The sequence below is a fragment of the Marmota marmota genome, unplaced genomic scaffold, assembly GCF_001458135.2.
Source record: "Marmota marmota marmota unplaced genomic scaffold, marMar, whole genome shotgun sequence".
Taxonomy (NCBI): Eukaryota; Metazoa; Chordata; class Mammalia; order Rodentia; family Sciuridae; genus Marmota; species Marmota marmota.
Genome location: NW_025999853.1, coordinates 6,019,138 through 6,031,681, shown reverse-complemented (window position 1 = coordinate 6,031,681; position 12,544 = coordinate 6,019,138). Strand labels below are relative to the sequence as shown.

General features: G+C 37.9%; 1 protein-coding gene across 3 annotated transcripts in view; it reads left to right on the top strand.

The window, feature by feature from the left end:
- The window catches only part of Polr3b (RNA polymerase III subunit B), a 130,053-nt gene extending 118,852 nt beyond the window's left edge, over positions 1–11,201 (top strand). For all 3 annotated transcript variants that reach the window (XM_015482813.2, XM_048802616.1, XM_048802619.1), the window contains exon 28: positions 10,347–11,201. In XM_015482813.2, coding sequence (XP_015338299.1) covers positions 10,347–10,476 — 130 coding nt within the window. In that variant the 3' untranslated portion in view covers positions 10,477–11,201. The remainder of the gene's footprint in view (positions 1–10,346) is intronic.
- The last annotated feature ends 1,343 nt before the right edge of the window (positions 11,202–12,544 follow it).

The window sequence follows — 12,544 nt, the reverse complement described above, 5'->3', positions numbered from 1 at the left end:
AGAGTGTACCTTGCTAGTTAAATGTAAAACCTTTTAGCAAATTATTTTATGACAGGTGTAGAGGAGTCTATGAGTCCTGTCCATGAAGAAATTGCATTTTAGGAACTAACAGAAGAAGAAGTGGCCACTTGCAGTTCATTCTTTTCATAAGGTTGCAGAGATGGGGCGACATTCTTCCCAGAATAAGCCTGGCTCTTTCTTATATCAATGAGATGGGGGTTTGTTTCAGTCCTGAGATGTCTATTCGTCTTTTGAAATGCATATTGAGCTTGCTTTTCATAGTCTGGGCTGTGTAACTAAAAAAAAGAAAGAAAAGAAATAGCATAATAGGAAGATGCCGGGAACCGAGTTCCACTATGTTCAAATTTGGCACAAGGATTTTTAAGTAATTTACTTTGAAAGGACAGAAGAGTCATTTCATTAAAAACAGTAGTCATGAAACTTCAAGAATAGTTTCATTTTCTTTTCTTTTTTGCATTCTCCATCTCCACTGAATGGGGAAAAAGCAGTAAACCAGGTTCACTTACATACTTTGAAAGCTTCCCCTCTCCTCCCTGGGCACTCAGTTAAACCAAGGCAAATGGGAAAACCTGTGTTCAGCGGTGGTTTCTGCACTATTCTTTTCTTTCCTATCTGTTTCACATATAGATCACACACATGGCATGGCAGTGCCTGAGTTTGAAGTTTGTATGTTAGTGTGTATGTCTGTGAAGTCTTTGACAGAGGACTAGATGAGGTTATGCAGTTCGAGGGTCTTTGCTACAATTAAGCAGACCTTGCTGTACCATGTGTTTGATTTTGAGCAGCCTATGCCCTTGATGCCACAGAAAGACTCCTGATGTATTTGGTAGTCTAGCTGCCTCCTCGTGCGCTGCTTTCTGGCGGAGCAGCATAATGATGCTGTCATTTTTCCCATCATTACCTGACCGCGTTTGCCGAGTTGTGTAGAAGGGAGTGCAGCGTTAGTTGGAGAAAGTCGCCCTTTTAATGAGTAGCACAATGGAGTCTGGGTAATTAGAGCAGTTCAAAACCTTAGGACAGGCCTTTGTGGATGATTTGCACATTAGTAAGGCATTGCTATGGGGAGGTTTACAGCAAGGCTGTTGTCCTCAGAAGATGCAAAGGGCAGAAGTCACAAAAGAGGGTCCCTATTAAGATAATTAGCTCGTAGAGGATATTTCACTGGACAGTCATTTCTCAGTGAAGCCACAGCCACCTTCTTTTGCTGTCTTTGTCCTAAAAAATCAGTTTATTTTAATGTTGTTCTGGTCTACCATCAGGGAAAGGCAATTACACACACACACACACACACACACACGTGCATATATGTATATACACACAGCATTGGGACATTTGAAATGATGGAGAAATTTTTAAAGAAAGAGAAGAGTAATGTGCTATCCAGAGTACATGGGCTAGTAATGGGCTATTGTGTGTACATTCAGCACATATAGTTATTTTTAAAAACTTAGATAGGGGTTATAGTGTAATATACCAGATAGGAAAATCAGCAAGCAGTTACCCCAGTCCAATCCACTTTCCCAGTTAAATTAAATCATGAATATGATTCCTGAATAAATTAGATGCACCCAGGCACATTGAAGATATAATACTTAAATTCTGTATAAATACTGCGCGCTAACCGATTGCACCACTGGAGCTCCCAAATTCTGATGCATTAAAGAGGTAATTTTTTTCCCCACATTTTTTATTGGTACATTATAGTTGTACATCTTGATGGGATTTATTGTTGAATATCTATACAAGTATACAGTATTACAATATAATTTGATATCCCTCCCCAGCACTCCCTCCCCACCTCTCACCCAGTCCCTCTCCCCTACTGATCTCCCTTTGATATTTTTGGAGACCCACCCCCACATTTGTTTTCCTTTTTCCTCTCTAGCTTCCACATATGACAGGAAACTTATGACCCTTAATCTTCGGAGTTTGACTTATTTTGCTTAACATGATGGTGTGGTCTTTAGTTCCATCCATTTTCCTGCAAATGCCATGATTTCATTTTCTTTATGGATGAATAGAACTCCATTTTGTGTGAGTGTGTGTGTGTGTGTGTGTGTGTGTGTGTGTATCATATTTTCTTTATCCATTCATCCATTAATGGACATCTAAGCTGGTTCCATGGTTTGGCTGTTATGAATTGTACTGCTGTGAAATTGAGTATGCGTGTACCACTGTAGTAAGATGACTTTAATTCTTCAGGGTAAATACTGAGAAGTAGTATAACTGGGTCACGTGGTAGTTCCATGCCTAGTCTTTTGAGAAGCCTCTATACTGATTTCCAAAGTGATTGTACTAATTTGCAGTCCCAGAAACAGTGTAAAAGTGTTCCTTTTTCTTCATATTCTCTCCAGAATTTGTTATTTATATTCTTGATGACTTCCATTCTGACTGGTGTGAGATGTAATCTCACTGTAATTTGATTTGCATTTCCCTAATTGCTAATGATTTTGAACATTTTTTTCATGTATTTGTTGGCCATTTGTATTTCTACTTTTGAGAAGTGACTGTTTCATTCACTTGCCCATTTATTAATTGAGTTATTGATTTTTTTGGTGTAAAGTTTTTTGAGCTTTTATGTATTCTAGATATTAATCCTCTGTCAGAAGAGTAACTAGCAAAGATTTTCTCCTATTCTGTGGGTTCTCTTTCCCATGCCTAATTGTTTTCTTTGTTATGCAGAAGCTTTTTAATTTGATACTGTTGCATTTATTAACTCTTGGCATTATTTCCTGAGCTTTAGGGATCCTATTGAGAAAGTCATTGCCTCTGCCTAAAAGCTGGAGTGTTGACCCTATGTTTTCTTTTAGGAATTGCACAGTTACTGGCCTAACTCTGAAATCTTTGATCCATTTCAAGTTGCTTTTTGTGCAGAATCTACATATGGATGACTAGTTTTCCCAGCACCATTTGTTAAAAAAGCTGACTTTTCTCCAGTGTATGTTTTTGTCACCTTTGTCAAGGATCGGTTGACTATAGATATGTGGGTTGGTCCCTGTGTCTTCTATTCTGTACCATTGGACTGTGTCTGTTTTTACCATGCAGTTTTTGTTACTATAGCTCTGTAGTATTGAAGTCAGATATTGTGATGCCTCCAGCATTGCTTTTTTGACTTAGAATTACTTTGGCTATTCTGGGTCTTTGATTCTTCCAAATGAATTATAGGACTATTTTTCCTAGATCTTTGAATAATGTCACTGGTGTTTTGAAGTGTATTGCATTGAATCTGTATATTGCTTTTGGTAATATGGCTATTTTTACAATATTAATTCTGCCTATCCATGAACATGGAAGTCTTTTCATCTTCTGAGGTCTTCTTCAATTTCTTTCTTAAATTTTCTATAGTTTTTATTGTATACATCTTGTTTTGTTTAATTTTGTTTTTTTAGGCTATTGTGAATGGAATTGTTTTCCTGATTTCTTTCTCAGGAGATTCATTGTTGGTATATAGGAAAGCTATTGATCTTTGTATGTTGATTTTGTACACTTTGCCAAATTTGTTTATTAGCTCTAGCAGTCTTTAGTGGAATTTTATGGATCTTCTAGATACAGGATCATGTTATCTGCAAATTGTTATAATTTGACTTCTTCCTTTCTTATTTTTATCCCTTTTATTTCCTTCTTTTGCCTCCTTGCAAAAGAGGCTGGAGTTTCTGGTACTATATTAAATAGGAGTGGTGAGAGTGGACATCCTTATTCCAGATTTTAAAGGAAATGCTTGCAGTTTTTTCCCATTTACCCTGAGGTTGACCTCAGGTTTTTCATAGATAGCCTTTATGATGTTGAGATAGGTTCCTTCTGTTCCTAGTTTTTTCCATGTTTTTATCATGAATATGTGTTGAATTTTGGCAAAGGCCTTCTCTGCATCTATTGAGATTTTTGTTCTTACTTCTGTTAATGTGATGAATTACATTTATTGATTTGCATCTATTAAACCATCCTTGCATCTCTGGAATAAATACAACTTGATTGTGGTGTATAATCTTCTTAATAAGTTGTTGAATATGATTTGCTATAATTTTATTAAATAATTTTGCATCTAAGTTTATGTGGTCTGTAGTTTTCTTTCCTTGATGTGTCCTTTTCTGGTTTTGGTATGAGTGTGATACGGTTTCATAGAATGAATTTGGACATATTTCATCCCTTTCTATTTCATGGAATAATTTAAGGAGTATTGGCATTAGTTCTTTAAAGGTAGAATTCAGCTGAGAATCCATCTGGTCCTGGGCTTTTCTTTGTTGGAAGGCTTTGTATTACTGCTATATCTCATTACAAATTATTGGTCTATTTAGGTTTTCTTTGTCCTCTTGATTCAGTTTTGGCAGATTGTGCTTGTCTAGAAATGTATCCATTTCTTCTATATTTTCCAATTTACTGGAGTATAAGTTTTCAAAATAGTCCCTGATGAGATTTCTGAGGTGTCTGTGGTGATTTCTCCTTTTTCATCCCTAATTTTATTAATTTGGTTTTTCTCCCTTTTGGTTAGTTTGGTTAATGGCTTATCAATCTTGTATGTCTTTTCAAAGAAGAAACTCTTTGTTTCATTGATCTTTTGTATTTTTTTTTCTCAAGTTCATTAATTTTGGCTCTCATCTTACAATATTTCTTACATCTTACAACATTTCTTCCTTCTGTTAGTTTTGAAATTGCTTTGTTCTATATAGGCCTTGAGATGCATCATTGGGTTCTTTCTGATTTTCTTATGTTGGTACTCATAGCTATAAACTTTCCTCCTAGAGTTGTCTTCATAGCGTCCCAGAGATTCTGATATATTAAATCACTTGTGTCTAAGAATTTTTTAACTTCTCCTTCTATTTCTTTTATCACTCATTCATCATTTAGAAGAGTATTGTTCAATCTCTGTGTATTTATATAATTTCTGTAGGGTTTGGTTGTGTTGATTTTTAATTTCATTCCATTATGCTCTGATCAGATGCAAGGAATGATATCAGTTTTTTTGTATTTGCTAAGCATTGCTTTGTGGCCTAAAATATGATCTATTTTGGACAAGGTTCCATGAGCCACTAAGAAAAACTGTATTTAGCTGTTGTTGGATGAAATAGTCTGTAGATGTCTGTTAAGTCTGTTTGATTTATAATACTTTTCAGGTCCAAAGAATGTTTACTGAGTTTATTTCTGGATGACCTGTCTAATAGTGAGAGAAGTGTGTTGAAATCACCCAGTATTACTCTACTGGGATCTGTCTGGTCCTTCAATTTGAGTAGGGTCTCTTATGTAATTAGTTGCACCTACATTTGGGGCATAAATATTTATTATTATTTTATCTTCTTGTTGGATTTTGTTCCCTTTACCAATATGAAGTGTACTTCTTTTTATCTTCTGATTAGTTTTGGTGTGAAATTTGCTTTGTCAGATGTGTCATAGCTACGCCTGATTGTTTTCAGTCTCCATTCACATGGTATATCAGTTTTCATCCTTCACTTTCAGCCTGTGGCTTTTTGCCTGTATGGTGCATCTCTTGCAAATCAACTTAGGTCTTGTTTTTAATCCATTCTGCCAGCTTTTCTCTTTTAATTGGAAAGTTGAGACCATTTACATTCAATGTTATTATAGAGATGTTGATTAATTCCTGCCATTTTGATTTTTTGTGTGTTTAATTTGATCCTGTTTTCAATTGCTTAGTTACCCTTCAAATGAGATTTCTTCTTCTGTGAGCTCTGAGGTTTGTTTCTATAATTTCTTCTGTGTGCAATATTTCTTTAAGTAAGTTCTATAGTGCCAGTTTAATAATCATGACAGTTATGGTCTCTCAGGACTTGGAACACATCATTCCAAACCATCCTGGCCTATAGAGTCGGTGCTAAGAAATCAGAATTGATTCTGATTGGCTTGCCTCTGAATGTGACTTGATGTTTTTCTCTTGCAGCTTTTAAAATTCTATCCTTGTTCTGTATGTTTAGGCATTTTAATTATAATGTGTCATGGAGAGGTTCTTTTTTGATCTTGTCTATTTGGGATTCTAAATGCCTCCTTTATCTGGGTGTCCATCTCATTCTGAAGGTTTGTAAAGTGTTCTGTTATTATTTTCCTGAAGAGGTTATCCATTCCATTACTTCATAGCTACAGCCCTCCTCAATTCAAGTGATTCTTAAATTTGGTCTCTTCATGTTGTCTCAGAGTCCTTGTATATTCTGATCATGGTTACTTATTTTATTTCTTTAATACTGTCTGAATGTTCAAAGAGAGCCACTTTGTCTACCACCTCTGAGATTCTGCCTTCAGCGTGGTTTACTCTATTAGAGAGATTTTCAGCTGAACATTTTGATTTATTTTGTCTTTCATTTCCAAGATTTCCGTTTGGTTCTTCTTCAGTATTTCTATCTTCTTATTGAATTTCTCATCCATATTCTGTACTGATTTTCTTAATTCACTCAGTTGTTTTTCTGTGTTCTCTTGGAATTCATTGATCATTTATAATGATTCTTTTGAATTCTTTATTGGAATTTCATCCACTACTGTGTTTTGTGGGTCATTTGCTTTAAGAGGTGTCATGTCAGCTTGCCTTTTCATATTTCTTATATTCCTGTGTTGGATTTTTATGCAGCTGTTGGGAGATTTCTCTTCCACTCTTATGTATGGATTTTTTTAGGGCATAGTCTTCACTTGCCAAAGTGTCCTAGAGTGATCTGAATTGAGACCACCTTGTAGGTGTGTTGTCCACAGCCTTTGGGTTCTTTCTCTCTGTATGTACTACAGCAGTGGATGTCCATAACTGGGACATGAGGGCCCACCCCTACTTGAGACCTGATTGTTAGTTTGGGTTTTTGTGTCTTCAGTGTTTTGTATTAAAGTATAGTTGAAGATTGGGTGTCATTAATTTGTGTGTGGAACATGGTACACTGTCTTGTGGTTGTGTTTAATTCAGAGTTTCTACCCTGTGATCTTGTAGTGTCCCTATAGGTTCCCAGTACCTCACATAGGGTGAAACAAACAATAGCAACAACCAATGAAAATAATATACAGCATTAAACCAGATACTTGGTTCCTGCTATGACATCTGTAATGTTAATTGCCACAAAACCAGAAAGGGTAGCATCAGCAATTGCCAACAGCAAAAATAAGTAACCATGAACTATTATCTGTCTTAAAGCAAACAGCAGGTGTCTACTATATATCCACAGCAGTAATAATTGCAACAGCATTAATGGTGGGACAGAATAACTCCTGTTAATAAACCAATTAGTGCTACAAGATGGTAAGAATGCAGTTAATTAAGAGAAAGGAAGATATAATAGGAAAGTAGAAAAGAGTTCATAATTTCAGAAAATGATCAGATAGATGCAGAAGAGATGTAACATGGTTACATTATTTATATTAGATAATTTATTATAAGGAAGGAGGAGAAAATAGAAATAATAAAGTAAAGGTAGAGTGAGAGAATAATAGAATTTAGCCATTAGCAGAAAAAAAAAAAGAGAAAAACAGATCAAATCAGTGAAAAACAATACCAATCTAAAAACCTAACCCTTGGAGGACAAGGCAAAGAAAAATAACTACATCTTAAAAATGCTGAAAATGAGGAAAAGAGAAACATGTATATGTATATATGTCCAAGATCCAGTCAGCACAGCAAAAACAAAACAACAACAACGAAAAGATCCTTAATGAAAAATTATGGAATCATCTCCGCTGAGATGGACAGAATAGTCAGTGGAAATAGTTGGACATTATCTGTGCCCAACTGTCTTTCCATTTCTTCTTGGGCTATGTACTAAGAGTGAGAGCAAGGGCTGGGGTTGTTACCTCTTCTTTTTTGTGTTGCTTTCCAAGCTGCCAGTTGTAGTGGCCTAAGGCTGAAGCTGGTTCAAACAGTTCTCAGTTTCTCTTCTTTCCAGTATGAGGCAGGATGGGGTAGGAAGTAATGTCAGTTGGAGTTTTGTTTGCACAGATTGATGCACTTCCAGGGTGGGGCCACTGCAGAATTTTATGAGTGGAGTTCTAGTGCCTGGGTCTTAGGTCTAATCAGACCTCAGGGGCTTTGCTGACACACGTCTGCTCTGGAGAGATTAAATCCACACACCCCTTGGCCAGGCAGCTGCCAATCTCTGTTGGGAGTCTAGATCTCAGGAGCCTCCAGAGGATTCTACTGAAGGATTGGCTGTCCATGAATACAGCCTTTCCAGGCTTCCCAGGCTTAGTCCAAGTACATTCGTACCCGCATGGTTCAGATTCCAGCCCACTTCAGCTTGTCGTGTGAGCCACCAGACTCCTAGTTGGATTTCCTTTTGCTTTTCTGACTTGAATTCTCATTCTGCTAGGTATACCCTAGAAGGCACTGGCCGGGCAATATAGCTGTGTTAGCTCAGATCTTCTGACTCCTATAATGACAGCTGCAGCGAGACCACCTCAAGGTGGCTCCCACCTCAGCTCTCTGAGTCCAGTTGGAAAACAAAGGGTACTTTTCAAGCACCAGTGCACAGTGTAGCCTCTGGATCAGCTAAGGGCAGCCTGCTTTTCTGATCTCAGGTTTTTCCATATTAAATCTGTCCATTGTACTCTCTGTGCTAAATCAGCTGCTGCCCCAACCAACTTGGCTTCAATGTAGTCTGTTTCTTTGTTTAATGTATCCAATTTTCTGAGTCTCTAGGACACTCTAACTGTCCAGTAATATTAAGTTTTAGTGAAATTCCTCTTTCACCCACCTCACAGAGAAGCAGTACCCCTGCTGCATTAATCCCCAGCCATATAGCACCTAGGAATGCAGTCTTCCTCTAGCCTGCCATCTGAATCCTCCGCACCCCACCGTAATTTCTTAGGTGATCTTTTAAGAAAAGTTAATATTATCACTGTCAGTAGATCAGGTACCACAGTGTGCAGGCACTCAACCGTCCCCTCATCTTGATGTCAGTGTCCACGATGGTTCATCCTTCTCCCATTGTCTCCAAGTTCTGTCTATACATAGTTACCACCATGTTCAAATTCTCAGCCTCAATACTTGTTTTTCTTCTCCAAAATAATAAAAATTTTATCTTGGTGCTTACAAAATTTACCTTTGCTTATTGTAAAATATTCATGTTACAAAAAATGCCAATCACATTAATTCCCACCACTCACAGATGACTACTTAACATTTTAGTGACCATTCTTTGGAACATCTCTGATTGCCTTTTGTTCTTTAATTTTTACTTAATTTTTTAAAATCATAAACCCTTTCAGGATTCTAATAATAGCAGAAAATGCTATTTTAAACCCCCTTTTAAAAGGTTTAAAATTTTATATATGATTTTTGAGGCTCAGAAACAACCTGAGCCCCTGCTTGGGACTGTGCTATTTAGCAGACTTCTTTTTTTCACACCACAATGTGTCCTGGACAGCTTCCCTTTAATTAATGAGTCTACACTGCACATTTAGTGGCTGCCCAGTGTTCTGTATAAATATGCTATAATCACAGAACTATTGCTAGTGGGCATTTGTGTAGTGTCCTGCTTTGTAAATACTGTGGTCATGAACATTCTTGTGAGGTCCTGTTTGGTCTGAAACCTGAAAGAATAGTTCACTTTCTCTCCAGGGTGCCTTCTTTAGTTGTAGTCATTAAGACCTAAATTTAACTCCTTCCTAAAGGAAGAGAAAAGAAAATCCTACTTGGAAGACCGACCAGCATTCTGGTTAGCAACATGGGCTGTTGTAGGAGTGAGTGGAATACACACATGTGTGCACATGCACACTTCTTAGCTTTGCACAGGGGACAGCACACTATATAATACAGTGGCTTCCATTACTAATAGAAGTGACCAAACCTGAAGGTCACTGGAAAAATTAGCATTTGACTGGATGTCTTTTCAAAAGTCTGGTCTTTCCACCAGACTTAGAGTATTCCAATGACAGGAACCAAATTATAATTATTTATTGAGCACCTTACTTAGACTAACATACTAGTGTAGAAGTAGATTGTTATCACATTCATGATGGTTGAATGGATCAGTTAAAAACTCACCAATGAAAAAAAATCTAATTCTGAATGAATTTCAAGTAGTTTACATTTCTGGGGTGCTTTCAAAACAGTATGTGGACAGATATTTCACATTTCAAAGAGAGATCCAGAAATGTGGTAATAACTGATTCAAGTTGTATGCTTTTAAAACTGGAAGGAGTGGTGTTTATTTTATTTTTTAGTTTGCTTCCTTGGATGTTTCCTTTTATTTTCTGGGCACATATGTGCACATTTGATGATGTGACTGAACACTGAGGAACAGAAAATTGACTAATACAACAGTAGAATTTGGTAGAGCGTATTCTCACTTCCCATGTGCAGGCCTTTATTTCTGAGTGGTTGTCCTTCTGACACATGCTGACTTGGGTTTCAGGTGCCATTACTGCAAGTCATCGTGCCATGTGTCTTCCCTCCGCATTCCGTATGCCTGCAAGTTGCTCTTCCAGGAGCTGCAGTCTATGAACATTATCCCCAGGTTAAAACTGTCCAAGTACAATGAATGAGATGGAGAAGGTGGGTGAGTGAAAGCAGTGGTTGGTAAGTTTGATGTTGTGGAAAGCAGAAGGGACTGAGAACTGTTTCTGCTTCTGAGAATGACTTCTGGGATTATTTTCTCTCAAAAACAAACAGAACTGATGGAGAAGCTTTGTTGTTCTAGAAGACTGACTAGACAGCCTTCATCAGTGAGCCCCGAGCCACGGGAGAAATGCTGATGACATGGACTGCAGTGCGTTGGATCCACAGTGGACATGACCTAAAAGATAAACAAGCTTTTATTTATGATCTGTAGCTTGAAATCTACTCAGTAGAAAAGACCTTACTCCTTAAAAAGAAAGTTTGGGTTTAAATTCCCCACGATATCTTCTGGTTAACAAAACTTAAGGTTCTCAGGAACCTTTGAGGATGAGAAGAATCGCCTGAGTTCATTCCTGGACTCAAGTTGAGGTGTGTGATTGTGAGCAGGGTGTGGACACAGCAGGGCTGTGGGAAGCTGAGATGAATCCGTAAAGTGCTGGATTTCTGTGAGGGGATAAATTTTCCCAACAATTAAATCTTGCCATCACATGCCCAAACTTTGTGAAAAAAAATTACAAAAAAATCTTGGGGAAATACAATAAATATATTCTTGTAAGCAGGAATATCACTTTTCTTATGGACCCAGTTGTACTATTTTGAACCTCAGTCATACCATAAAATAATGTTTATTAAATGTCTGAACAGAACTCCAGGAATGTCTTGTTATTTCCCATCAGGATGTTAGTTGTCCAATCTCTTCTGCAGTTAGCCTTCCTCGCCCTGGTCTGTTTTGCTCTTAACTGCTCTGCCCTGAAGCTAGATAAATATTTTTTATGCCAAGAATTATTTATAAAATAGGAGTCTGAGAAGCTTTGAGAAATGGACTGGGGTGACATTCCCAATGTGTCATATTGAAAATGGCCCACACAATGTTAATAAGTGTTATATACCAATAAGGATCAAGCTCCAGTGTCAAAATGAGGTTGAAGAACTATGTTTAACCAAGTCAAACCTACCACAAAACCTTCTCAAAACCTGTAGCCATCTCAAGCTAATGAGTATTGGGACCTTCTGAAGGTTTGGGTTTAAATTCCCCAAGATATCTTGAGAACTCAGCCTCATCTTGTTTTCTTTGTGATCAAAGTGTAGAAGTCAGGAAGGCTCCACAGCCCAAGCAAAATGGAGGCTGCCGTGCGAGTGAGCATGCCTTCCTCAGCCTTGGCTTGAGGGACTGGGTAGGAGAAGGAGTTCATAGCCCACATCCTTACTGCACTGGCTGCTCCTTCTCTTAGATTGGCTTTATCGTTCTCAAAATTGATGGTGCAAAAAATGACTAATAATTGATTGTATGTGCAGTCATGCTGTACTCTGTGGGCTATTTAAGGAGTCTTCTGGGTCGATCTTGACCATCTCCTATACCGAGGCAACAGCACTTCCCAACTCCACTGAAGACGCAGTGGTCCTGCCACGTGTGGCACATAAGATCCATGAATACTAGAGGGTCATTTGGAAAGAGCAGTGTCCTGGATATGGTACAAAGACTTCTGTCATTTAATCATCCAGTGATGTGCACTGGAGCAGGACATGACCTCTGCCTAAAGGAGCACGCACAGGAAGTCAAGACATGGCGGACAGTCACAGAGCATGAACGCACCACTGCCTGTGGTCAGTGTTCCAGGAGATGTAGAAACTCCTCACAAGGGTCATTACCCCCTTTATACAAAAAAACCTTACCGACTCACTCTCCAGCACCTCACCACTAAGAAGGAGGGGCACAGGCTTCCTCACTTAGGGAGCTTTGTTTTGGTTTTGTCCGTGGAGGTATTTTTGAGTCAACAAAGGTGACTCTTTGTTTTTAATTCAAATACTACTAAGTGGTCATATTTTTTTCAGATGAACATTTCTTTTGAAAATCATTTCAGGCCATTCTGACAATTTGGGGGAGAATCATCTATCTAACCTTGGAAATTCTAAGTTTCCAGGACCTAAAGAGAGGAAGGGATCCAAATGGAGATATCCTTAGGAGAAAAACTATCAGGTTGATATTTCAAAAAC